At 32.4% G+C, this 26,040-nt stretch overlaps 1 protein-coding gene across 1 annotated transcript in view; it reads left to right on the plus strand.

Moving 5' to 3' along the window:
- SQUA1 (MADS-box transcription factor 14) overlaps positions 1-26,040 on the plus strand; it is a 33,531-nt gene that overhangs the window by 4,106 nt on the left and 3,385 nt on the right. Inside the window, 1 exon segment of the mRNA NM_001303592.1 lies at positions 15,456-15,534. Coding sequence (NP_001290521.1) covers positions 15,456-15,534 — 79 coding nt within the window.

The following is a 26,040-nucleotide window of genomic DNA, read 5'->3' on the forward strand; positions in this document are numbered from 1 at the left end:
AATTTTTTTACATCTATCCGACTTTCTCCTTAAGTTTGAGGTTGTATATCCTTCAGCCGAGACTACAATATCTAACAATCAGCCATATCAATCATAAATAAGTTATTTTAATAGTCACTACTTTTAATATCATAATAATTCTCCAGTATTGGAAGAATTTGTTTTTCCTTCACTTCTAGTTCCCAATAGTTAAGAAGTGCTTCAAAATATGAGTTCGGTGTTTATTCTGGCTTATTAGTCAATTTCTTCTCTCTTGTATTAAACTCTGACAAGAACTTCAATATGCACTTTTAATCCCTTCAAGGCTCCAAGCAGCTACAACTGCTTGGAAAACCCATTGTTAGCTTTCATTAGGAGCAATATATTTTTTCTATAACAATTTACAATCTTATTGGCTATCTACCTTAGTAAATTTATAAATTTATAATTGATATCCAAATATGTAAGTACATTTACATATTTCTACATATTATATTTGTTCCTTTTTGGAACTGCACATGTACAATAAATCAAAGGAACAAATTGTTAAATTTTGAGCCATAGTTTCCAAGAATCTACTGAAACCATTATAAATTTTGTCATCATCGATAGGTTAGTCCTTTTCATTGAGTGTGACAGTCTCGTGCTCTTTAGATTCTCGTGCATGCATTACTTTGTGTAAGATAGGTCCTCTGATTCTTTGGTTCATGGATTGGTGAATAAAATTTATCAATAGAATCACAAGTACTTATAAAAATGTTGAATAAATAAACAAAGAGAATTAGTAACAAATACTTATCAATTTTTTAAATTTTGTTCATTTTCAACTTCTCAGATTCTTCATTCTCATTTTTTTATGCACTTCTTTATCCTCACTTTCATTCTTGGCTTCTTCGTCTTTGTTATCCTTGACACTTTGTTTTTCTTGCTCCAATGATTGTTCCTTCCTTGATATTTTTGGACTTGCTCTTATGCCAGATGAAATCTTATTACCGTGTTCTAATGATTGGCTACTGCTAATTCATAGCTCTTCTACTAACTCTTAATGGCACCTCTATAGAGCATACATAAGTCTGGTTGTTGCTTGATGGCATCTGTTTCATCTATTAGGGACTGTCTGCTACTGCATTGAACCTTTCTAAGCTCATTATTGAATTCATATAAATGCTCTAGTGCAACCATCCCAGGTAATGGCATTGGTGGAGGCCTAAACTTCATATTACCATTGAAAGACTCTTTATCATGATGTCACTATGGTGTGGGTCAAAAAAACTATGATGGCTCATGTAACATATCTTCTTTCTATGTCAGAAGTATTGAGAGCATGTATCATATTTGCAAAGCTCTCTTTTGTGCTCCACTTAGACAACATAGCATATCCTAGAAAGTCACTGATAGTTCAAAGTAAGGGAGCATGCATTTAAAATATCTCATTACTGGATGCATCATAAGTGGCCACCACAGAACTCAAATTCTTCCAACTCCTCAATTAAGGGTTGTGAGTATATGTCAATATTATTTGAAGGCGATTGAGGGCCAGAAATAATTAAACATAACATAAGACGCTCAAGCTTCATGTACATCCATGGTGGTAAATTATATGTGGTTTGTACAACTAGCCGTGTGGTATAACTAGTGTTCATTATCCTAAACTATCACTAGCTAAACTAAGCCTTACTTTTATGATGGTTCAAGACAAAATCTATATGCAAGGAATCAAATACTTTCCATACTTGACCATTAGTCGGATGTTCCGATCTATAAGGCTTTCTATCACATGCCATCTCATGTATCCAGCAATTTTTGAAGATATGAACAATCTCTGTATCCAAATTATCAAAGGAAAAAGCCTCAAAATCTGTATAGGGATTTTAAGAGCCTTTGATGGTAGTTCTTCGTAATCCCCACTGCCCTTAGCATTAGCTATTCAATTTCCATGTCGAAACCTTGCATTTTTGACAAAATTTTACTTTCTCATACTCCTTTCAATAAAGTATATAGTCATCAAGGCATGCATCTATCTTCTTATAAGAAAGACATAAATCTTTCACCATATTCTTGATTTGAAATGCTCAGAAAACTTTGCATCGAGAAATACTTCTATTAATAACTATGGAATCGAGTTGAATGCATTATTGTTGAATGTAGCATTACTCAAAGCATTCTCACAATTGATAAGGAACAACCGGAATGTAAAAAATGTTTTGAAAAACTTTTATTACTTGAATATAGCTATTGATTGACTTCTTTAAGCAAATTATAGAACTTCATAGCATTTGCAATAGGACTTTCACTAATCTCTTTTCCTTCCACACCTATAAAAGTATCATGGTGCAAAGCATTGATGTCGTCATTTTATTTCTATTCTTTTTCAACATCCTCGCTATTATCATCCATATCTCTCTCCCCATCACTTGTTCTTGGTTTGGACATCCAACTCTTTTCCATATCTAAAGCTTCAAAATTTCGATCAGAATAGCTCTTAAAAAGTAAATGATAAGGAATATCAAAAAAGCATCGAAAAGCACAAATATGCAATGATGTGACAAGAATGAGTGTAAGCTGCATGTTGTTTAAAAATAAATTATAGTTTGGTGGTTGTCTTTTTTGCCACAATCAGCTATCATGCCAATATTGCAATGTTTATAAACTCTATTCAACAATCATATAGGTCTTGTTCAATTACTTTTTTCCATATTAACATTGATAATATATGGACTTGTTTACCCTAGGTAAACAAAATAGTAGATGATGTTATACAAAATATTATAAATTTCAATAACCCAAAATCATGGTAAAGCCAATATATTTTATTATCTTTTGCCCAAACAAGCAAAGAGTGTCACGCTCCAAATCCGAGACATAACACGGTCATGCTACCGATGGATGGAACCCACGATAACACGAAGCCAATCCATCATAATCATCTAAAATCCGTCAAATAAAAAGATTCAATTTTATTATTCATCAAATAATCGAACCAATATTGGTTCAAAGCATCTAAATCCAAAAGCAAGTACTAATCCAAATCTCAACATTTATAAATAACTATAAATCCATGATTATAAAATAAATTAAACTTCTGTTGTTAAATTTTTCAGCTTGCTATGCCGATCTTCGAGCTTGGATTTCTTTTGCCAATCTTAATCTTATTTTTCTGTTCAAACAAAAAGAAAACAAAAAGAATATGAGCTATACTAGCCCAGTAAGTAGAACTTGTACTTCCTTATCGGATCAAACATAAGTTTTTCATGATAATGCAATATTTAGAAAATAACAGGTAATACAAAATAAAGCATTTCATAGAGCATATAACAAAATAAGTTATAAACTCATCATGCATGCATAAATCATGTATATTTCACAATCATGAATCGTAAATCATTTTCATCATGTATTCATGTCATGTTTCAAAATATTGCTCACAGATATTCATGCTAAGGTCACTATTATACCCGTGACAGGGTCATGTTTCTTAATCGACAGAGTTCTTAATTCATGTGCCAACTTTATACCCACTGCCAGGGCCATGTTTCGTGTGGATGCTAGCTCCGGATGTCGACCTTTCTGAAAAGATTCATTCATAGCCATCTGAGAGCCTTTGAAATCATTTTATCTTTTTCTTAAAACATACATATACATAAATGAAAAAACAATAAAATTCATGCTTCATAATTATGCTATTTTCATAAGACATATTCATGAAATCAATGCTCATAATAAAACATGCTTTTTCATATCACATATGTCGATCATTATTTTATGAAAAATTATGATTTCATCAATAGTAATTCTTTACATAAAAATATGATCATTTAAAAATAAATAAGGAGCATAAGATCCACTTACCTCGTTCATCTTAGATCTTCTGACTTCGTTAAAAGAATCAGTTAATCTTATTTAAAATATCAAATCATCATCAATTTTTATTTCATAAATATAATAAAATTAAATCATAAAGAAAGAGGACTATTGTCCGGATGTGTTGGACCATCCAGATACCAGAGCAATTCAGAGTCTGATCTGAGGGTCAGATTTAAGTGACTTGATCAAGAAATCGTGAAGCACAGATCAAATTAAGGTTAAGATCAAATTAAGGTTAAGATCAATCAATAAGATTTTTTAATAATGAATTTAAAAAATCCTTGATATTATCAAATGAGGTTGACATACAGCACGGATATCAAAGCAACTTCGAATCATCTTGTTAGAGTCAATATGAACCCTTAAAAGATGAAGGCATGACTCGATATAGGATTCATAAACTTTCTTAGAGAGAGAAAGTCGGTCATGAGAGAGAAAGTAGAGAGAGAAAGTGGAGAGAGAATCTTCGTATCCTTCAAAAGTGACAATCATGATTGAGATCATCAGAGGTTATATCAGGGTGACTTAATATAGATTAACCATGATCGATGTTATCAATTTCGAAGAAGGATCGGATCGGGATCCGATCTACTGCATGAATTTCGGAGCAGTCTCAGATTATCATATTTTCATCTCAAATTTCTCCTAGGGTCTGTGATACAATCAGAGAGAGAAAATGACCCTAGAGAGACAATTTATAAAAAAAGATAAAAGGTCTAAAGAGAGAAAATAGAAAGAAAATCTAGAGAGAGAAAATGTAGAGAGAAGGTAGAGAGAGAAAGTCTAATTCTAGAGAGAGAAAGACTTAAAAGAGAAAGATGAGAGAAACTTTCTCTCACATATATTTTATTATTATTATTATTATATTTTTTTTCTTTTTTCTTTTTCTTTTTCTTTTTCTCTCCTTATTATTATTATTATTATTATTATTATCATCATTATTATATATATGTATTTTTTTCCTTTTCTTTTTCTTTTTTCTTTTTCTTTTCTTTTTCTTTTTTTTTCTTTTGCTTTTCTTTTCCTTCTTCTTCTCTTTCTTTTCTTCTTCCCGGGCTTCCTTTGGGCCGAAACAGGGGATCTCACAATCTCCTGTTGGCTGGCCGACCGACAGTGCAACTGGCATGAGGCGACTGTCGGCAGGAGGAGGGGTGACCCAGCGGCAAGAGGAAGGCCAAGCCGGTGGCCGGTGGCGGCCACCGACGCCCACACATTCAAAAAGGCCCGAATCCCTTTCTCAAAGAAATCCGACGACTCCGGTCGCCGGCGATCGTGCACACGGGCACGGGGAGAAAGGAGGAGAAGAGAGGAAGGGGAGGAGGCTCACCTTCGACGTCGGCGAGGCTTTTCCGGCGAGCAAAAAAAAGATGGCACAGGGACGGTCTCCGCGGTGGTTTTCCAACGATTGCCGCCGACTGAGTCTCGAATCTTCGGTGAGAGGGAGAGAGGAGGATTCTCCTTAAATAGAGCCGGAGGGGGGCTCTTTCCGACTCCGATTGGGAGCCGGTGAGAGGAGGAAGAAGACTCCCTTCAGGAGTCTTCTTCCCTGTTTTCCTTTTTTTTTTTGGGTGGGCTTTGTGGGCTGGTTTTGGGCCCAATTGGGTCGGGTTATCACAAAGAGAATACAAAATTGAAATAAAAGAATCAATAAAAATTGATGAATAATCATATAACTAGAATATTAAGAACAAAGTCCAATAAGGATTTCTTCAAAAAACATGCTAGTTAACTTGCAATTGCGTAAAAAGAAAAAAGTTTCTAACCCAATCTTTTCGTGTTTATAGGAGTGGTGCAACAACAAGATCACATACCAGTTAGCGACTTGTTAAATATCTAGAGAGAGAGTATGTGTGTATAGCATAAAATAGTTTATAAAATATGTTCTGACCTTTTTTATGCCATTTACATTAATCTGTAATATGCTAGACTTTGTGATAGTATGTATTTGGGTCATCTATTGGTACCAAAGTTGCAACTTCTTTTTCATATTACCTATTGTTACAAATGTTCAACAACAAAAAAGATTGATAAACTTAACATTGGCCTCACTCTCCTACTTTATGCCTTCCTCTTGTTCTTCCTTTCTTGTCAGGTATCTTTAGCATTGTGTTAGATTCATTGTTAACATGGAGGAAATCATACAACTCAATTGAGTTATCTCTAGTTGATGTCAACATAAGAAAGTAAATAAAATTATTTTAATTTTAAAATTTAATCAAACAACACTATCTTATCCTATTATCTTCATATATGTAAAAAGTGGTCATTATGGTTGTTCTGAATAAGGTGGTTCAACAAAATGATGATGTTAAGTTGAATGACTTGATAGATTAAAACCAATCTGGCTAATAAGCAAAACCCCCAAAACCCTATGAGATCAACACCAATTACCATTCATATTCAAGGTAAAAACCCAAAAACCTATCTAGGGTAAAAGATATTTCACCCCAATGAAAAAGAAGATAGCACGAGAGCGAAGGATAGAGTGACAGGTCATGAAAAAAATTTCTATTTAGCCCATTTGCACTATCCCATTGAACAATCAAAGCAACGATTAGTACTTTTATTTTGCCTAGTGTGTGGCTCTTTTGTGTAGATGGTGACAACGTAGAAAATAATGGAAGAAGATGAAGGAAAGATGGAACAATGAATGGCTTGAAAGCATTCCTTGTTCCTTCATGGACTATGCACATCTCTCTTGCTAGAAAGAACATGAGGAGAGACTCTTTTTTTCTCTAGAATGAATGGCTTCATCCCCTTGCCCTAGAAAGAGTGGAGGAGCAGAGAGAAGTTTGCTTGCAATTTTTTAGGTGTCCACCTTTGTTCCTTCGTTCCTTGGTGTTTGGCAAAAGAAATCCGATGGGAGTTTGTCCAATTACGAGTCTTTTTTATGATGCTTTTTTTTTAAAAAAAGTTTTGGATTGGCAATCGTATCCAATTTTTTTTGTGTTTGATAGAAGTATGATGGCATGCAATTTTTTGGCAAAGGATGGATAGTTCATATATCCATGGAGGAGTCCTATTGGGATTCAAACTCATAAATATTTCTGATGGAAATAAGAGACACCCATTTACCAGCTTTCTTTCTATTCTTGTAATAGAAATCATGATGTGGAGGAACTCTATGTGAGGGAACTAGGGAGTGTGGCACTTTTTTTAACTAGTATGTGAGGACGTGAGACACTATTTATTTTTGTTTTATTAATTAGAGTCCCAATGTTGGAGGGAACTTGTGAAATAGGACTAATGTGTTGGAGGGGTAGGTGTTGGAGTGAATTTGTACATGATGGGGATTTTTTTCTGACAATCCACCTCTATTTTTTCAATGTGGAGGGAACTTGTGCATGACACCCTTTTCTTGAGTTGGGGGCATCAAAAGTCCAAACATTGGGGGGAACTTGAGGGCGTGTGGGAGCATGGCTGATTGAGTACGCTTTTACTTTAGGGCACTTATTTTTGAGATTGGTGAGCATTTTGATTTTATATTAGCTAAATATGGTATTTTTCATTTATTAACCATCAAGCAACAATATTTGTGAACAGTCCAGTATCTTATCATAAATGTGGATAAAAATTTAGTTCCCAAACATAAAGATGGGGAATTTCTTGTAGTGTGAAATGGGTTGAGTGCTTAATCGAGTTGGGTATGGAACATTTATGTACCATTACACTTATTAAATTTTTAATGATAAAGAATAAAAAGAGGAGGCTTGGCAAGTATGAAGAAGATGCTAAAGTGATCTTGAAGTTATGACACGATTCTAGTTGTCAATTTAAAAATTTTTGTTTCCTTATTTTACTTAAATTTCTACTACTAACATCTATTGTTTGATGAATAACTTATGTTAGTCGAAATGTATTGGTTAAAATTAGTGATTGCTCAATTGGAAGTGTATTGATTACACAATGAAAAGAATATTAAGTAACTAAATAGTATCATCTATTACAGTCTCTAATTGATATAACTAGGTTGAAGGGAGAATTTTTTCATTCCGCTTAACTCAAATCTCTATAAAAGAGATTAAAACAAGATGGAGAAAAATATAAAGGTAGGCTTTACATTCCTTTTTCATTCATTGGCCATACTAAAATGAAGGTCGACATAGCCTTTATTTATAATGGTGAGTTCCATGCCCTTGCACAACTCAGAGTAGATTCCTCTTTCTAGTTCTAATTAGATTCTTTTCCTAAAATTGATATGACTAATAGAAATAGATTCAAAAAAGTTAAAATTTCTTAAGAGGTAGATCTTGTCTTCTACATCATGGATTGGAAGCTATGCCTGATTATAATCTTACTTGAAAAGGAAACTTTTGCTTTGTTATCTCATTTTAAACTCCAAATGATGAAATTTTGTCTTGTCGCTAGGGTTGCCACCACCTAAAAGATAAGTCATCAATCGGATATTGGATAACCAATCTATGGTCAAAGAAAGTTTGGTCTGTGGTTCAACTTCTTGATATGGGATCATTACTAAAAGAAACCATTGCTAAACACCTTCAATTTAGACAACCATTAAAGAGATCATTGCTAAAAACTGTCATTTTAGCCAATAGTTCCACACATGGTTCATCGAACGGGTTCGAATCGAGTGGTTTGGGGCATGTTGAACCGTATGGGTGGTTAGTCGGCGTGGTTCAGTTATTGAATTCGAAACACTGTCAAAAATAAAGCGAGGAAGAAGAAAAAAGAAGAAGAGAGAGAAGGGAGGAAGGAGAGGGGAAAGTCGATGGTGGCCTATCGAGGCTGCTGGAGGGCCATCGAGACTCCATGTCTCTGTGATCCTCTACGAGAGACTAAGAAGAGAGAGTGGATGGAAGAGGATAATTGGAAAGAAAAGACGGTAGGGAGGCTGACAGAGGGCCATTGGATGGCCTCCATGGCCTTCCGAGCTCAATAGTCCTCCATGGAGGCCATCCAGTGGTCCGAAACCCCTATGCGACCGCCTGATGGCCATGGCAACCACCTAGTGGCCCTTTGACGGCCTCTCCACTGTCTTCTCCTCTCTTCTCTCCTCTCATCTCTCTCTATCTTTTTCTCTTCTCAGCTTCTATCATCAAGGACTATTGAGCTTGGGAGACCCGACCTCCATGGCTCTTTGGTGGCCATTACAGGCATCTCCGCTGGTCATCCATTTCTTTCATCTCTCTCCCTCCCTATCTCTCTTTTTTTCTCTTTTTATCCTAATTTGTCCTTCATTTTCATATCAGTTTGGACCTAATATGATCCGGTATAGGGACGTATTGATTGTACCGCCAGTCGGTCAGCATGAGGTCTAGTTCAGAGTCGACAATCCTTAATTCAACACGTGATTGGCCAAAAGAATCGATTTTATACAATGATTCCAAATTTTCTTTTTGAAAGAACCTTGTTTTCTGTAATGGTTATATTACTTGCTGCTATAAAGAATCACTTAAATAACCGCTCTGATAGCTGCTAGTATAGATCATTACTAAAAACAATGATTGTATATATTATTATTCAAAAGTATAATTTTAAGCTATAATTATAAAATCTGCTATATAATATTATGCATTTAGAAAATGATTATCTAGCTGCTAGAAAAAATGATAATTTTAGATAACAACTATAACTGTTGCATATAGACAATCGTACAGATAACAGTGGCAAAAAATATTTTCTAAAATTTTATGTAAGAACTATTGAAAATTATTGTATAGTCTTCACATAATGTATCCTATGATAATGGTTTAAAACTGCTACTTTAAAATCACTGTTTAAAATTAGATTTAAGCTCATGATTAAAAAAATTATTGTCTAAAATTCTTATTTGAACTTCTAGCTGTTGCTTATCAATTGTTGCTTAAAGCTATTTTTCTGGTAGTGAAGGATTCATTCATGCTAACTTCATTTGGTCTCCAACATCACATGTAATGCAAGCGATATAAATACAAATGCTAGTCATGAAGTGCTGATAGTTATAGATGAGATATTTACCCTAATGCTTCCAAAAATGTTTGTGTGCCTCCCCTAGCAAGAGGGTTGTTTTCTGTTTTAATATTGACCCTTTAAATATGAAGACCAATTTTTGAATTTATGTTATAAATATTAATATTAAGATGTTTTATGCATTTGAAAGGTGATTGAATAATAAGATTGTAAAAGTTGATGTTATTTGGATAAAGCTTGGTCTAGATTATAATGTTTGTCTACTTTCCTTTATAGATGCTTATTTACGTGCAGATATATGTTTATATGTGTATGTACATTGTTATGCAATTTTGTATGTACAAAATAAATAAATTTATTTATTTTTTTCTAGCCATATTGAATCTAACGTATTGGAGGTTTGTTATATTAGTATATGTATCGATATTCTCTATTCATATTGATGCTTCTTAGCAGAATTCAATTATAGAGTAAAGTGGATATTCGGACTACAAGAATACACAAGGTGCACATTGTTTAGATGCGTGCCAATCTCCAAGGTTTAGGAATCAGCATGAAGTACTAAGTTTATGGATTTCCTTAAATAGTGAAACCATCTCCATTTCTTTGATAAAATGAGGTTATCATGGAGAACCATATTGATGCCATTGTCATAGGCTTGAACTCATGTGCCTCAAAGAGTCAAATCTTTATAGATTTGGAAGAAGAATATGATATCTACATCTTTGAAAGATTCTACCCAATCAAAAGTCACATTTCTTTGTTCCTATAACTACTCATATTCATACCATATAAAATCTTACCTTATTATGGTTACTACACTTTTCCTCCTTATGTGTATACGTCTGATTTTTTTCAGCAAGTAATAAGTGTAGACACATTTCTGAGTAGGTTTTGAAATCCTATAAGTACAAATAGGGGTATCTACCCTTGTAAAGGATATCTCTAATCAAATAAAATTTCAAGCTCTATTATACAATATGTTGTCTATTTGCAAATTATCTATCTATTTTTGTATAAAGCAAGAGCCTTGAGCTAAGAACTAACTTTAGCCATGAGCTAAGAGTCTTGCGGTTTTGAAAAGAGAACGGATCAACAGATTCATGTGATATCAATAGCTCAGTAGGAAATCCCCAATGTAAGCACACCAATATATAAAATGCAATGATAGGCATGCAATAATTAACAAAGCTCTTGAAAATATAGTGCATGATGTCAAGATATGTGCATATCATCATGTGAGCAATAATCAAAACATGGGTGCCATTTGATAAACGAAATATGCATCAAAATATACCAACAACAGTTATTATCTTAGTTGCATTTTAAATTGTCTTTTGAATAATTATTTCAAGTGAGACTTAATGGCAATCGCAAGATATTCGATCATCATTTTTGAATTGGACTGGTCATCCCATACTCTTGCTCATAAGCTGTGAATCGTGTCATGTTCCTGCATGTGACTGGCTACACATACAATATTCTCGCTCATGATTGGTTATCTACATATCATGTTCTTATGCATTGCTAGCTATTCTCATGCGATGTTTCTATCATGGCTGGCCCAACGTACCTTATTCTTAGCCATGGCTGGTTGTCCATAGCCATCATGGCTAGTCCAGTATCCCTTTTCAATTAACCTGATTAATCCATTAATCAAATAATGCCATTAAAATATAAGGATATGCAACTCAAAATTGGCCTAAAAATAATCTATAAAACATATTTATAATTTTAGCTAACAAAAAAAAAATGCAAGAGGATAACATGACAAGAGTTTCAAATGTTGGAATCTTTGAGATTTGGTGAAGATCAACTAGTAGCAAGATGCGATGAGCACTTGGATGAGGGAGATTGAAACAAAAAAAAATGACTTAGATAGTGAAGTGGTGAAGGATCTAAATGCAGTGAGTGAAAAGGGAACATAGGGAGCTATGATATGGGCAATGGTGGCAGCCAATAGAACCCAGGGGCCCCAGGAAAGGGGTCTAGATTTTCATGAATCAAGAAAGATGGAAGAGGGTATCTAGAGGGACTGATGGTGAAGAGCTCAATCAATCACTAATCTACAACAAGGTCCGACAAATAGACCGACAATCAAGCAACAGTGAGAAAAAGAGGTAGAGACTGCATCATGTACATCGTAGATCTCGGAGAAAAAATAATGAATCCATGGTTGTTGAACAGGGGCCTTAGGCATGAATATGGTGCATAGAAAAAGAGACCGACTAGGCCAAGGAATAGGGTCATAAAAAATGGGCTCACTCGACCAGCCCATAATGGCAAAAAGGATCTGAAGTCTTCTATTAGATAAATAAATTATAATTTACAAATAAACATAAAATTTGCTGTAAAAGCTTTTAAGCTTGCTAGCATGAACTCACATTTTTGGATTAATTTTAGCTTCTAGTAACCCTACTCATTTGAAAAGATAAAAGAAGAGTGAGCTACACAACTCATTAAGTAAACCCTGATCTATCTTATTGGATCAAGTGTAAGTTTTACATTACCTAATAAATTATTTAGAGACAACCAGTTTATTGAAAAATAGAATATTTCATAATAGTAGTATAATAAGACAAGTTGTAAAATAAATCATGCTTTCAAATACACATGATCCCACAAATTTCTTAAACATAGTTCCAAATGTAATAAATAACTGAAGTTATAAAATATTTTTGCTATTTAATTATGCCATGGTACAAAATAGTGCTCACGATTATTTAATACTACCATCACTTTATCTTGTAATCATTACCAACATTAACTTGTTAGCAGAGGGTTGTTTCCTTTTGAACTATCTCTAGGATGTCAATTAAGGGTTGTCATAGCTATCTTAGAGTCTTTCAACTATTTATAATTTTTTTAAAATTTACATGTGTAAGTAGGTTGATAAGTACTAAACAAAATCCATTGGTGTTTGTTTTATCCTATACGGATGAGTGTTAGGAGACTTCGGATCCAAGAAAAATCGATTGATTAGTGGAAAAAGATGTCAAGTCTTTAACAATAATGAGTTGGTATGTGCGGATGTGCCGGGGACATTTAATTTATTGAAAAGATGATGATAATTTTTTACGAGTATAAAGAGTAGCATGGGCCCAGGTGCCTTAACCTTCAAAAAATTATACCACTATTTTATTACTATTGAAGATGGATAAATTGGTGTAATGCTAGCCTATGATAGTTGGGATATGGATCCAAATTTGGATATATTTAATTTTTTTGAATTTGGATCTAGATATCTCTATTATAAGGTGCCTCTTTTAAAATAAATGATTTTTTAAATTATAAACCTAAGATTCAAGACTGAAAATTTTCAATTATAACACAAGCATGCAACCACCAAACCACTACTTGTCTAACTTTTTGGGTCGTTCTTTTTACTTATTGAAAATCATTCAAATCATTATGTAACTACTTGATGTATATTGCTATATTTCATATGTTTATCATTATTTTTTAATTTTTAAAATTTTATTGAGTAAAAATATATAAAAATTTTTGTAACTTAAATATACTTATATATTTATATAGAATTTTTCTTACACGCTTTCTAAAAAGCTAGATAATTCTTGATTAGTTTTTAATTATGCTATAATTAAACAGTAATGATAATATTTGGTACTCTATTTGTACTTTAAATAATTTTAATTTTTAATATTTTAATATAAATCTTGTCAAAATGGTAACTTGGACTCTTGGCTTGGTCGATCTCTATGTGAGGTTAATAACTATGTCTTTAATTTTTAATTATCTAGTGCCACATGCATTCTATGTAGTGAATTACATTAATATCCTTTATGATTGTATAAGTAATATTAATTTTTGTCATTGAGTTTTGCTAAACATTCAGTTTGCATTCAAATAACATTTGACTTATATGTTATATCCCTAGTTAGATAGTGAAAATGTGGATATAACTTATATCCAACTATTATGGGTATGCTTAATATCCAATTTACTTTTGCATCCATTTGAAATAAATATGGATATTAATTTTAGTATCTGTTTAATATTGATCTTCATACGTACATTCATTAAAATTAAGGATACAAGTATGGATGTATTAGTATCCAATCTATTTTCAACCTTACATACAAGGTACTTTGGAGGAAGATATCGACAGCATATATATGAAGCATACTAGTCTTAAAATCTTCAAAATATGCCATTTGTCTTATTTCTATTTCCAGAGGTGGTGACTTTTGATTCCTATATTATGTTCTAGGCCTATAACTTGTATTAACATGAGGGCATGTGAGGAATTTACTCATGACAAGCATTTTCAATAAACAAGTTATTGCAAAAATTACCCTAGTACTCTTTTAAGAAAGGTCATTTAGGAACTTCTAGTGTCGTAAGAAAGAAAGCCATTTCAAGAACTTAAATAATTTCTATCCAAATACAAAAACTACTGAAATAATTAATGTGTTGTTCGAGTATAAAATCTCATATAATTGCACAATATTATCTAATTTTTTCCATGTAATTTCAAAACTCATCTTTGCACTGACAGTTGTGGTTCATGCAGTACTAATCTTCATAAAAAATAATTAAAAATAAGATTTGAAGATAATCACATTGATATGATTGATACATTATACTAATACAATTATAACATACAGGATGATTAACTTTATCCAAAAGATATATTTTTTTCCATTTTATAGAGAAAAATAGGGTTCAACTGATTATTTTTCTAAAGATTTTTCCTCCATTTTGGATATGTAAACTAGAGCTATGTGATTGCAATCGCTGATACTTGCATGTGTGACATGTTGTCCATTCATATCTTATTTTTTCTCTCAAAGTTTTATGCACATCTGAAAATAAAATATAAGCAGCAGCTTAACATCTAATCCTTGTGTTTAGAGTTTAGCTGTGAGTTTGATTGTCTCCATGTGATTGTTGTCATCTCACTGTGTAAAACACTTCTATGTTCTTGTATTAGAATGCATTCCTTGTATGTTGGAGTAGTCGAGAGAAGCAAAATGTGTATATTCAATGTAAGTGAAATGATGCCATTGTAGTGATGGTGCAAAGTGATAAAGACAATCATTCATGAGAAATATTGTTTATTGTGAATTGTTTTACAAGAACCATTAGTTTTGGAAGACTTTTTGATTTCAAGGAATAAGCTGTTCCAGACTTCCGGTACAAGCTTGGTTGGTTCTTTTACCTTGAGATAATTCTCTTCTATTTTAATATAAGAAACCTAATTGATCTGTTAATAGTGCATCTGATGATTATGATCTTATGATCTTTTAGCCTTGATGAAACTAGCTGCACATTCAACTTGCAACCATGCAATATTTTCTCTTTCATCTGCCATGAAGAAATCATAGCCATATATCCAATCTTTAAGAAAATCAAGCTACTTTTCTATTGCTAACAGGCCAAGCTACCAACATTGCCAAATTGTTCCTAATTCAAGATTAAATCATCATGCAGTATTATTTACGAATACATGAAAATAAAAAATTGAAAAGGAGTAATATTTTCCAAACCATTATACAATGTGCATCCTCTTCCAATTCCTTATTTGTGTTGTCAACATTAAATTACTCCAATTAAATGTAGACAAAAAGGATGTGCCCTTGAATATGCTTTTGGAAGGTATACCTAAGACATCAAGAATAAAATGTTTATTTTATATTAGAAAACAAAAATATCTTGACAATATTTTATTTCCTTCACAGCATGGAAAGGATTCTTGAACGCTATGAACGTTACACCTATGCAGAAAAAGCACTAATTTCATCTGGACCCGAATTGCAGGTATAGACTAAATTATTTATTCATATTCATACATTCATGCTTCTACATCACTTGGTGCATTATTGAATAAATTTTTTGTTGATCAAGTCTTAACACAAAATATTCTCAAAATATGGAATATATATATATGCATGAGCATATGCTTGCGGTGTACACAATTACTCATTTATCTATATCACAGATAATATCATATGAGGTATACTGTAGTTCATATGCATCTTCTTTTTTTATTAGCCATCATTACATGCAATCTTTTTAAAATAATTTTACTTTGTCATATTATTATTTTTTACTGGATTAATGTTATTAGTGTTGCTTTTCACAATTTGTATTCTATTGAAAATAAAATTTGTTAGAAATGATCTTTTATGTAATTTTTATATTGAAATATCAATAATATTTATTTCACATTGAGTAAAAATACATACTTTTGAGGACATACCTTTGAACTATGTTTTTGGACTTGGCATATGAGAATGAGCTTCTCAGCTTTGAAGGTGCTTGAGGGGCATGTGTCACTTGACGTAAGTAAAAATGGTACTCTATGTATAGAGGTGCTATGTGGCATACAGTTTCATGACTTCGTTGGTCTTGCATTATGGCAAGAAGCTATTTAGATCACTGGAAAGTAATTTGGCTTATTGAATAGTATCACACAATACTCTTAAAGGATATTTTTGTTGCTCCTTTACATTAGATTGCCTTATGTCATGGATTTTGATTATGAAGAGGATATGCCCTTCTCTTCTTAATACATAAATTTTAGATAATCATTGAAATTTTGTGAAAATAAATTATCTATTTTAATATTTTCATAAATAAGTTAATTGGATATATGATTTGTTTTGAATAATGATTTTGAAAAATGATGGGATAACTTGTGATAATATTTTTATATTTATATATATTCAGCATAGCTATGATTTAATTAGTCTGTTAATAGAAATTATACATTGGTCTTATAGACTTGTAATCTGAGAAACTAGTTTCAATGACATACCACCAATGATAAGAGTAGTAGTATTTGAACACTATTAGTTATTATAACCTATGCCACTAGATTATATAGTCATAGCCAAATGCAAGTTTAGTGTTACTTTATGAAAAGTATGCTTTTGCAATGTAAAATGAGTGTTATCTTTTGATATTTTATAAGAATAAATTTCTACCCTATGAATGTTATATTATTATGTTTGATTTATTACTAGTTAATATGCTCTGATTCACTTTGAAGTGTTATGTTGGCTAGTGTGCTGGTGTAGCTTATTATTTTTTTTTCTATCTATTTTTTAGATTCTAAATTTTGGAGAGAGTACTTAAGGTTGTCTAGTGGTTGATATGAAATTATTATGAAATGATTAGATTTATGTAAGGTAGTCTTGCATAACTGTGGGGTTTATCTCACAAGCACGTGGCATCTATTATATACTTAGTTCAGACTGTAACGATTATAGCCAGAAATAAGATATAAACCTAATTATTGTGGCAAGTAAGTAGGTATATTAGCAAAGAAATCAAACATTGGAGTAAAATAGGAATCTCTATCTCTTCCGGGAGAAGAGAAATGGACCTTGCCACAATTTTACATGGTCTAAGCTATTAATATTTCTAGCCTCACAAATTTGAGGTTAAAAATAATGGTAACAGATGTTTTATGACGGTGCAAACTAATGGAATGGGTACCATATTAATTGATAGTTTCAAGAGTTTATATAATATATATAATTATTTTTTACCATCCATCGTTGCCAATTCTTGTGACTAGGGAGAAGTCATGATTGACTAATTCAACCATGTTCCTTTCTCAAACTAACTCATCAAATTTATCAATATAGTGGAAGAGTAAGCTCTAGACATGAAATTGTAGAATTAAGATTTTAATCGTTCTATTGCTGAAAAAAGACATCATGCTCCAGTCATAAAGGGACAAAGCTTACCATAAATAAATTATTTTGGAAAAGAACCTGGAATTGTTCTCTCGTTTTCCCAACAACTATTTGAAGAAGTATTTTTCTAGCATGAAAAAATATTTAGTTGCTGATCTGCTAAAGGCAATGATAATTAATGGCCTTAGCTATCACTTTAATTTTTGCGAGACATTCAAGAAATGATAATAAAACTTATTGTTAGATTGTTAAAATTTTAATAATAGTTTTGAATATTATCAATAGAAATATTATTAATATAAATAAATAAAAGTAAAAAAATATAAAAATAAAAAATATTGAAAAACTATTTACTAATACTTATGTGTTGTGTGCAAAATACTATTGAATCAAACAAGGGAGCGATACCCAATATCTTGTTTTAGTTGTCTCTAGTCATTATTGTCTTATTTTATTTTAATTTATAGATTCTACCTTAATATTGTCAGTTTCTAATTTTTTATTTTTTATTTTTAAGGGATTATCCTCATGCTGATGTATTTCATCAAATCTGCACCTTTTGGGATTTCTTGCCCCTTTTTTTGAATAATGTTGCATCTTTTTTCATTATTGTGAAACAATCTAGCAAGTCAAATTCTATTTTTGTTGCCTTCACGTTGCTTTCTAGTGTCTCACTATTAATTGTTTCCTATTCTTGACAATTGGGTGAACTAGGGCTTGTTAAAGGTGTCATACCTCTCCTCCTCGTACCTAGATATTTTGGGTTCGAGTTTTGATTTGAAGTATTTGGACTTGGTTAATTGACTGTGAGAGGGCCTCATTTTTTCTCATATTAAATTTATACTATATACATTCGTCATAATGATGTAAGATATTTTATTATGTTGTGTATCATCATGTATATTGGGGACATCATATTCAAGGCCTTTTTGTTGTTTAGATTTGAAACTATCTAAGAATGTCATTTTGCGCCACTTTCTGTATAAGTTGTTTGACTGATTGTCCAAGGTCTCTTTTTATGAACCAGTTAAATCTCCACTACATTATTATATATAAATTGTCATACCATCCTTGACATATGATCTTATCGTTTAACATGCTTGTAGTGAATTAGGTTTCATTTGAGGCAACTCTACTATGATTGCAAATATTGTTAAGAGTTGTTGATTTACACCCTAGTGTTTAACTCTTTGCAGGAGCCCTAAATGCTTAGTTAATGCATTCATTATTCCCTGTGTGAAGGGACATATCTCATTTTAGGTTGCTTCAAATCTATTTTCTTCGTTAAATTCTTAATTTACTTCAAGTTGACCTTGTAAGGCATCTCATTGAGATGATCAATTATCATCTTAGCTACCCATTTTATTTTTACCTTAGTGTCCATTTGATTGGCGTTAATCATATATGAAAAAAAAAATTCCACATTAGATTATCATGTTTAGTATGAAAAATAGAAGAGAGATAGTAAAAACATTAGGGGGTCTCATGTTTATCTTTGGAAGAGAGAAGGTAAAACAAATACCATGAAAAGATTGGTATCTGATAAATTCTTAGATGGTGATAATCCATACTTGACTAAGATACCACTAATATATTTAATAAAGAAAAGTGCAAGATGAGATATTGATGACAATGAAAATATCGAGATGAATAAATCTCAAAAAATAGAGTACATATGTAGTTATTGAATTTATTTTGATGTCTTTTCCAAATCATTCAATAAAGAGTATTTGCAAAAAAATTATGGTATAGATGGCATTATGCAAAGGGTTATGTGATTATCATTATTATATAGAAATTGATTGAAGATGATAATATTATCTTGATATTAAAAAAATATTTTATATTGATGGGCATATTTATATATTTGGCCAAATTCTTTATAGGATTGCCTCTAATCAAATATAGCAATCTTTTTTTAGTGCTAATTTTTGGAGTAATTTTTCTACCAACCAAATATTGTAAAAATTATTTTTCTTCTCAATGATTTATCTAGATAAATGATTTTTAGAAATCATGAAATTATCCCATAATTTGACATACCCCAACTAAATGGACCCTTATTGTCTGTTATCATTCATTTCTTTTTCTCATTCTAATTTTGCCTTCATGGTTGTTTCTTCCAAAAAAATCTATCATGATGGATTCATTATTTGGTAACTTCATCATAAAATTACATGGGAGCACTAATTATTTCTCTTACTAAAAAAATGTACTTCACCACTACTTCTAAAGCGGATGATTTTCAGCATATAATTAATATCTTAGGGCCTCACTTAGCATAGCTAGCTAGAAAGTGTTATTTGAGTTCGTTCTCATGTATATACATATAAAATTTATCTATTGTATAGCCGATGTAGGAGTAAACAAATGCCTGCATGGATTGTGATATTCTTCTCTTATTTAGACCCTAGCATCCCTGCTAGATTAGAGCTCCAAATCCGTTCACAAATACCTCAAGGTTAGTCACAGGTATCACGATCAATTCATAGTTAACCCTAATAGGCTCATGTTTGTATCCCTATCTATATGAGTCATGGATCGGATCCACTTTAATACCATCTATAATAACTCATGGCCTCATACAAAAAGACTAGCCAGAATATATTATTTGGTTATATTGCCATATGTATTCAAGGTCTATTCAATGTATAGATGATATGGAGCTAAACAAATGCTTGCATGGATCTTTACATGCTCTTTATGGGTCTAAATAGGTCAACTTTACATGCAAAAACTTGAAGTTGTCTTTGTTAAAATCTAATAATGCTCTTGGTGGTAGCAGTCCTAGTTTATATAATTTTGCCTTTATATTTTTTAATTTTCAAATTCACATTCTTATTGAGCCTTCAATATCCTTATGCCTTCTCACTTGTCATTCCATATTTCATTGATTAGTTATCTTTGAACAAGTTAAAATATTTTCAGATGAACTCCCCATTTTTGGTGGTCAAATCCTAGTCCCATATTATTTCATTGAATATGGAGAAATGAGAAAGTTTAAGAGTTATAACATCTATAGATCCTCTAATTACTTTATCTAATGATTCATTTCCATCTTATTTTCTTTGTTATAATTTTCTGCTATAGAAGTTGCATATGTTCTTAAATGGCTCTTTCTTGATTTGGGCTTAGTAACTTTTTGTTTATGGATGATGCATCTTTTTGTTTTTTCTAATTTACCCTTTTTTATTTTGACTCACCACCCTATTATTATCTTCTAGTTAGCAATCTATAATATTTTACTTTGCTCAAGCTAAACATGTCCCATTCCATTAATCAAGCTTGCCATTTCATGCATGCTCTTGTGTCTAAATATCTTGTTGCTATTTCTAAATTAGGTCCATGTCTAATTTTTTTGTTAAGCTGCCATCTCTTCTGTTATTGGAGCTCACCAATGGGCATGATTGTTGGCGTGTGTCAAGGATATTTGTATGTTATCAATCAAGGAAAGAAGGCAAGTGGGCAAGGGAAAATTAGAGGCAAATCAAATCTATACACTAGTATGGGTGTGGGGGACCATATGTATGGCTTAAAGCATGGTACATCATACCTGCCAGCGTCGATCCATATCAAGCATAATGTACCATGCTGGTATGTGATACATGTGGTGTAATGAGTGTTGGTATGCTTAACCAACTCTCTTACAATGGGTACCACTACTGTAATAAGATGGTGTTGGTGCAAGATCTAGTACTGAGATGGCAAATCTTGACTTGAATAATTGTATGATAGAACAAAAATTTGATCTATAATCAAGACTTTACATCCTGGTGGGAGAAAGGATGTCCCAGCCATCCTGGTTTGGAACTCATCCATGTGGGGAGAGGATGAAAGAAGGAAAGATGAAGAAAAAAAAAAGAAGAAAAATAAAAAAAATAAAGGAAGAGAGAAGAAAATTAAAGAAAAAAGAAAGGAAAGAGAGGATAGAGGAAAATAAAGAAAAGTAGGAAAAAATAAAAAATGCAAGAAAGAAAGGAAAGAAGAGAAGAAAAATAGAGGATATTTATCAGGATATATGATTGAAACTAATGTCGAAATGAAACGATATAGTAGGGCATCCCGTTCTATAGAGAAATCGAGACATCTTTATCTAATGGGATTTAAAACTTTGTCTATAATATTATTGGATGGTAGAGAAATAGTTGGTGATTGAGTTTGCAGCTTTTAGAAAGGGTTTGTGGTAATGGTAGAGTTGGGGAAGGATGGAGGCAAGTTTTGAGTTTCCCAAATGCAGACAAGTATTAATGACAGTGGAGGTGGAGGCAGCGGTGTTGTCTCTAGGAAAACAATAGGGTTGGCGGCAAATTTGGGACAATATCTTAAACATGATATGCCCATTCTTGTTTAGTGCTGGTGATGGTTGGTAATTTGACTCTATTTGAGGCAAAAAAAAAAAGAAATTTCATGAAAAACCACATGATGACTTGAAAAAATTCATTTGGAGGGATCAAGAATCTTGTAAGTTGTTACCCTCATTTTAGTTGGTAAAACCAAGAAAAAAAATGCAATGTCAAGATCAAAGTTCTAGTTTATTATGGTTGCAGGGTTGAAGAAAAAGTAGCATTGACATGTAGAGGCCCTCAACGCTATATAATCAGGTTTGTTGTGGGACATCTTATAAAGAGAAATATTGTCTAAGATTTTAGTGTGAAAATAATTAATATCAAAGATACTAAGGATAATGCTTTAACAAAGTCTTCGACATTATTGGGATGCCAGGGCATCCTATTGTCTTGCCGCGAACCCAAAACCTAATTCAATCATGTAACATAGCCACATAACCCTAAAGCATCGTCCTAGAGATCATGCAAGGCTTTAAGATGAACAAAAATTCAAATATTTCTAAAATTAATAAATAAAAATCAAACTTATCAACTAAATAGATTTATCAATACAAATAGTCAACTTATTCAATTACAATGATTCAAGTATTCTATGGTATCAGAAACTAAACTAATAATATTAATAAATCTAGTACTTGAACTTCACGTCCAATCCAACCAATGCTATGCATCCAGTGACTTTGAAAAGAAAGATAATCGAGAAGGTGAGTTTTATAGTCCAGTAAAAAATTTCATACACTTACATCATATAATAATATGATTCAAAAATAATAATTAAATGGTAACAAAGAAAATTGTAAACTATAAAATCTTATGTGATGCATCATTTGCAACTCAAAAGTTATATAAGTATATGATATACATCATGCATATTCATAAAATCATATCTTATAAATATGATCTGAATCAATCAACAATTAGCTTTAAGATTTTGGATTAATCACGGTCAAGTTTTAGCCCGTGACTGGCAAACTCAAGTACCATATTTCTGCCTGTGGTGGAGCTACTCTCAGTACTATATTATTACTTGTGGTGTGGCTATTTTCAATGCCATATTTCTGTCCATAATAGGACTATTCTCAGTGCCATGTTCCTACTCATACTAGACTATTCTTAGTGCCATATTTCTATCTATGGCAGACTATTCTCAGTTTAACATGGCTAGTCCAAACATGCCTTTCTTGATCATCAATTAATTAAATCTCAATAATTCGATAAAAATATTGTATCATATTATTTTTTTTTAAAGATTTTTGATAGTTTCCGTTATAATCCAAATCATCTAAAAAACTATCAATATTCGATATAACATATAATATAAAAAATTCAGTCAATCATGTCGATGATCACAAAATATATACCAGTCACAAGGACCAAAAATATGTGATATATAAATAAACATAATATACTTGTGATCATGTTTAAGGATCCTTACATCTACTAATGATGAATTAACTCTCTAAATATCAATTTGCACCCTGATTTACAAATCGGATGCTAAGGGATCTGCTCAATGATCTCCTATGTAGAAAATTGTTCTCCTACAGAATCAATTTAGATGTTAATAAAAAAAATTATGGTGTAAATTATTTGATTTAGACCCTTTATCCATTCGCTAGGGCCCCACACCAAGGCCCCTTGAAATTTATTTATTTTTCATAAATTTTTCTCAACCTAGTTAATGAGAGAGATGAGAGAGAAATTAAAATAAAAGAGGAAAGAGAGAAGAGAGGCAGCCCTCTTTCTCTCCTTTTTCTTTTTCTTATTTAAACAACCAAACCTTTTTTCTCCTCCCCTCTTCATTCGGCCATGGTCGTGGAACTCGGGTTGGCGGCCTACAACCACACCCCATGTCGTCTAAGACATGACCCCGGTAACAGCCACAGCTGCCAGTAGTTAGGTAAATAGACGAAGATAGCTCAGAACAAGAAAAATTCTATTCTTTTTTAAAACTAACAATTCGCCAGCTCTAATTGACGATAACTTGGAAAAGAAGGAAGATCAAGCCTTATGTTCCATATCTAAGTCTGAAAAAAATGGGGTCACATGAGGAAGACTGGCGATCCCTCCGATGAAATTCTAAGAAAAGGACTCGAAAACAACTCAAAATCTATGGCAATTTCCCGAGAGATTTGGTAGTGGAAATTTAAGAGATCAATATTTATAGATAAGAATTCGGTTGTTTTTATTCAAATTTGGTAGGCCAAATCTAAGACTTTGATGGAAATCAAGAGAGAAGTAGACTTTCGATCAGAGTCGTCTTCCCACCTCTCCCCTCATCTGCCAAGCTTGTGGTCTGATTGGAGTAGGCCCAATTCAGTTCAGGCCGGCTGAAGAGCCCAAGGGCTAGGCCATTTCATCTACATCTATTAAGTGTTCCGACTTGAGTATCGGCATGGGACAAGTTGAATACGGGACCAGAGTGAGATGGGACGGTCATCTTTTTGATTGTCTGTATGCGGCTCACCTTGTTCCACTGAAAAACATAGGCAACCTGTGCTACTATGGTGATGGAGACCTTGAGCTTCAACCTAATAACTTCTTTGTTTTTTTTGGTAGCACAACCTGATAACCTTTAGGTAGGAAGGTCTAGTCAAGAAAAGATAACCCTGTCTCCGTAATGTGGAGTGCTTGCACCGTCTAACAATACATTCTTTTGAGATGTTTATGGTGGCTCACCGAGTCATGCCAGTTTTCTAAGATATGCTTGAAGGGTCTAGAAAAATTGCCCCCACCATTAGCTTGAACATAATTTAGTTTATATTCTGTCAAAGTTTTCATCAACCAAGATATACTTAGTATCAAGCTCCATGCCAATTAGGGGTGAGCATGATTCGATTTGGATCAAACCTAAGTCAAAACAGTCTTAAATAATTTGGTATTTCTGAAAATCAAACTGGACCAATAGAAAATTGAAACCAAACCAAACCAACATAATTTAAATAGTCTGGTTTGGTTTGGTTTACTGGTTTATATTATTATTATTATTATTATTATTATTATTATTATTATTATTATTATTATTTGTGATTCATGAAGATTTGTTTCCTTTTTACATAAGAGTACCACTGGGAAGATTTATCAAGTAAAATAATTTAAATTGATATAAGATATTATCACTCAATAAAATAAAATTCTTAAATAAACACTATCATTAAGGATTAAGATAAAGATCTCTAAAACATTACAAAAAAAAAAAAAAAATTCAGTAAGTTATTTAGGATTTAAGGCTAATCAACACAAAACCAATTTGATAAACAATGCCATAAATACAGAATTATTTTCTAATACATTAATACTCTAATGCAAACAACATCCTAATCAAAATGACGTCATTTTATTAAAGTTGGTCTGATTCGATTTGAGAATGATTTTATTTACTGGCAAATCTGAATCAATCCAAACCTATTTTTTATGTCAAAAACTAATCAAACCAAATCGAATAAAATTTTAAACCAAACTATACTTATGATTTGGTTCGATTTCACCGAATTTATTGCTTCAGATTCGATTTTTGCTCACCCCTAATATCAGTGCCATCATGTTACTGTATTAATACATCTGGCATGAGAGTCAGTTTCATACGTTAGTACGTCTGCTATACCGCATATTAGAATAAAACCAATACGGTATGGTATACTTCGTACCATCAAGTTTGGTGCAATATGGCTTACCTGGCCCACCGATGCTTCAAATATCTGAAAATTTGAAAGAGTAATTTTCTATGAAGAGCATAAATTCGTCAATATTGAGAAAACAAATGGAAGATAATGGTTGAACCATCATTGAAGGAAACAGGTGAGGGTCCCATAATCAACATCACCGATTCTTGAAGAAGTGAAGCTCGTGACTCAGAAAGATTAAGTGGGTGTCCATCACTCTTACCAGCCTTTCTATTTGGTCAAATCAAAAGAAAGATTAAATGGGTGTCCATCACTCTTACCAGCCATTCTATTTGGTCAAATCAAACTATTTCTATGATGTCTAGTAGATAAATCATTATGATTTAAAATAATTTGAAAAAATTTATGGTCTGGAGGACCCAAATGCTTGTGTCGCACTTGAGCATCCATTCTGTAGAACCAGCAATGAGATTACTTGTTGCAGCCACAGTTTTCTACATGCCTTTGTTGGATATGTTCCACCTGTATTTGGTTACTAGCATTTTAGCATGCTTTTGCATGTCTTATTACTTGATCTGTAAGTATTTGACATGCATAATCTGCATTTGTGATAGTGGTTATGTGTCAAAATGAACGTTTTTGTTTTACTTC

Source organism: Elaeis guineensis, chromosome 2 (genome assembly GCF_000442705.2).
Source record: "Elaeis guineensis isolate ETL-2024a chromosome 2, EG11, whole genome shotgun sequence".
In the NCBI taxonomy this organism is placed as follows: Eukaryota; Viridiplantae; Streptophyta; class Magnoliopsida; order Arecales; family Arecaceae; genus Elaeis; species Elaeis guineensis.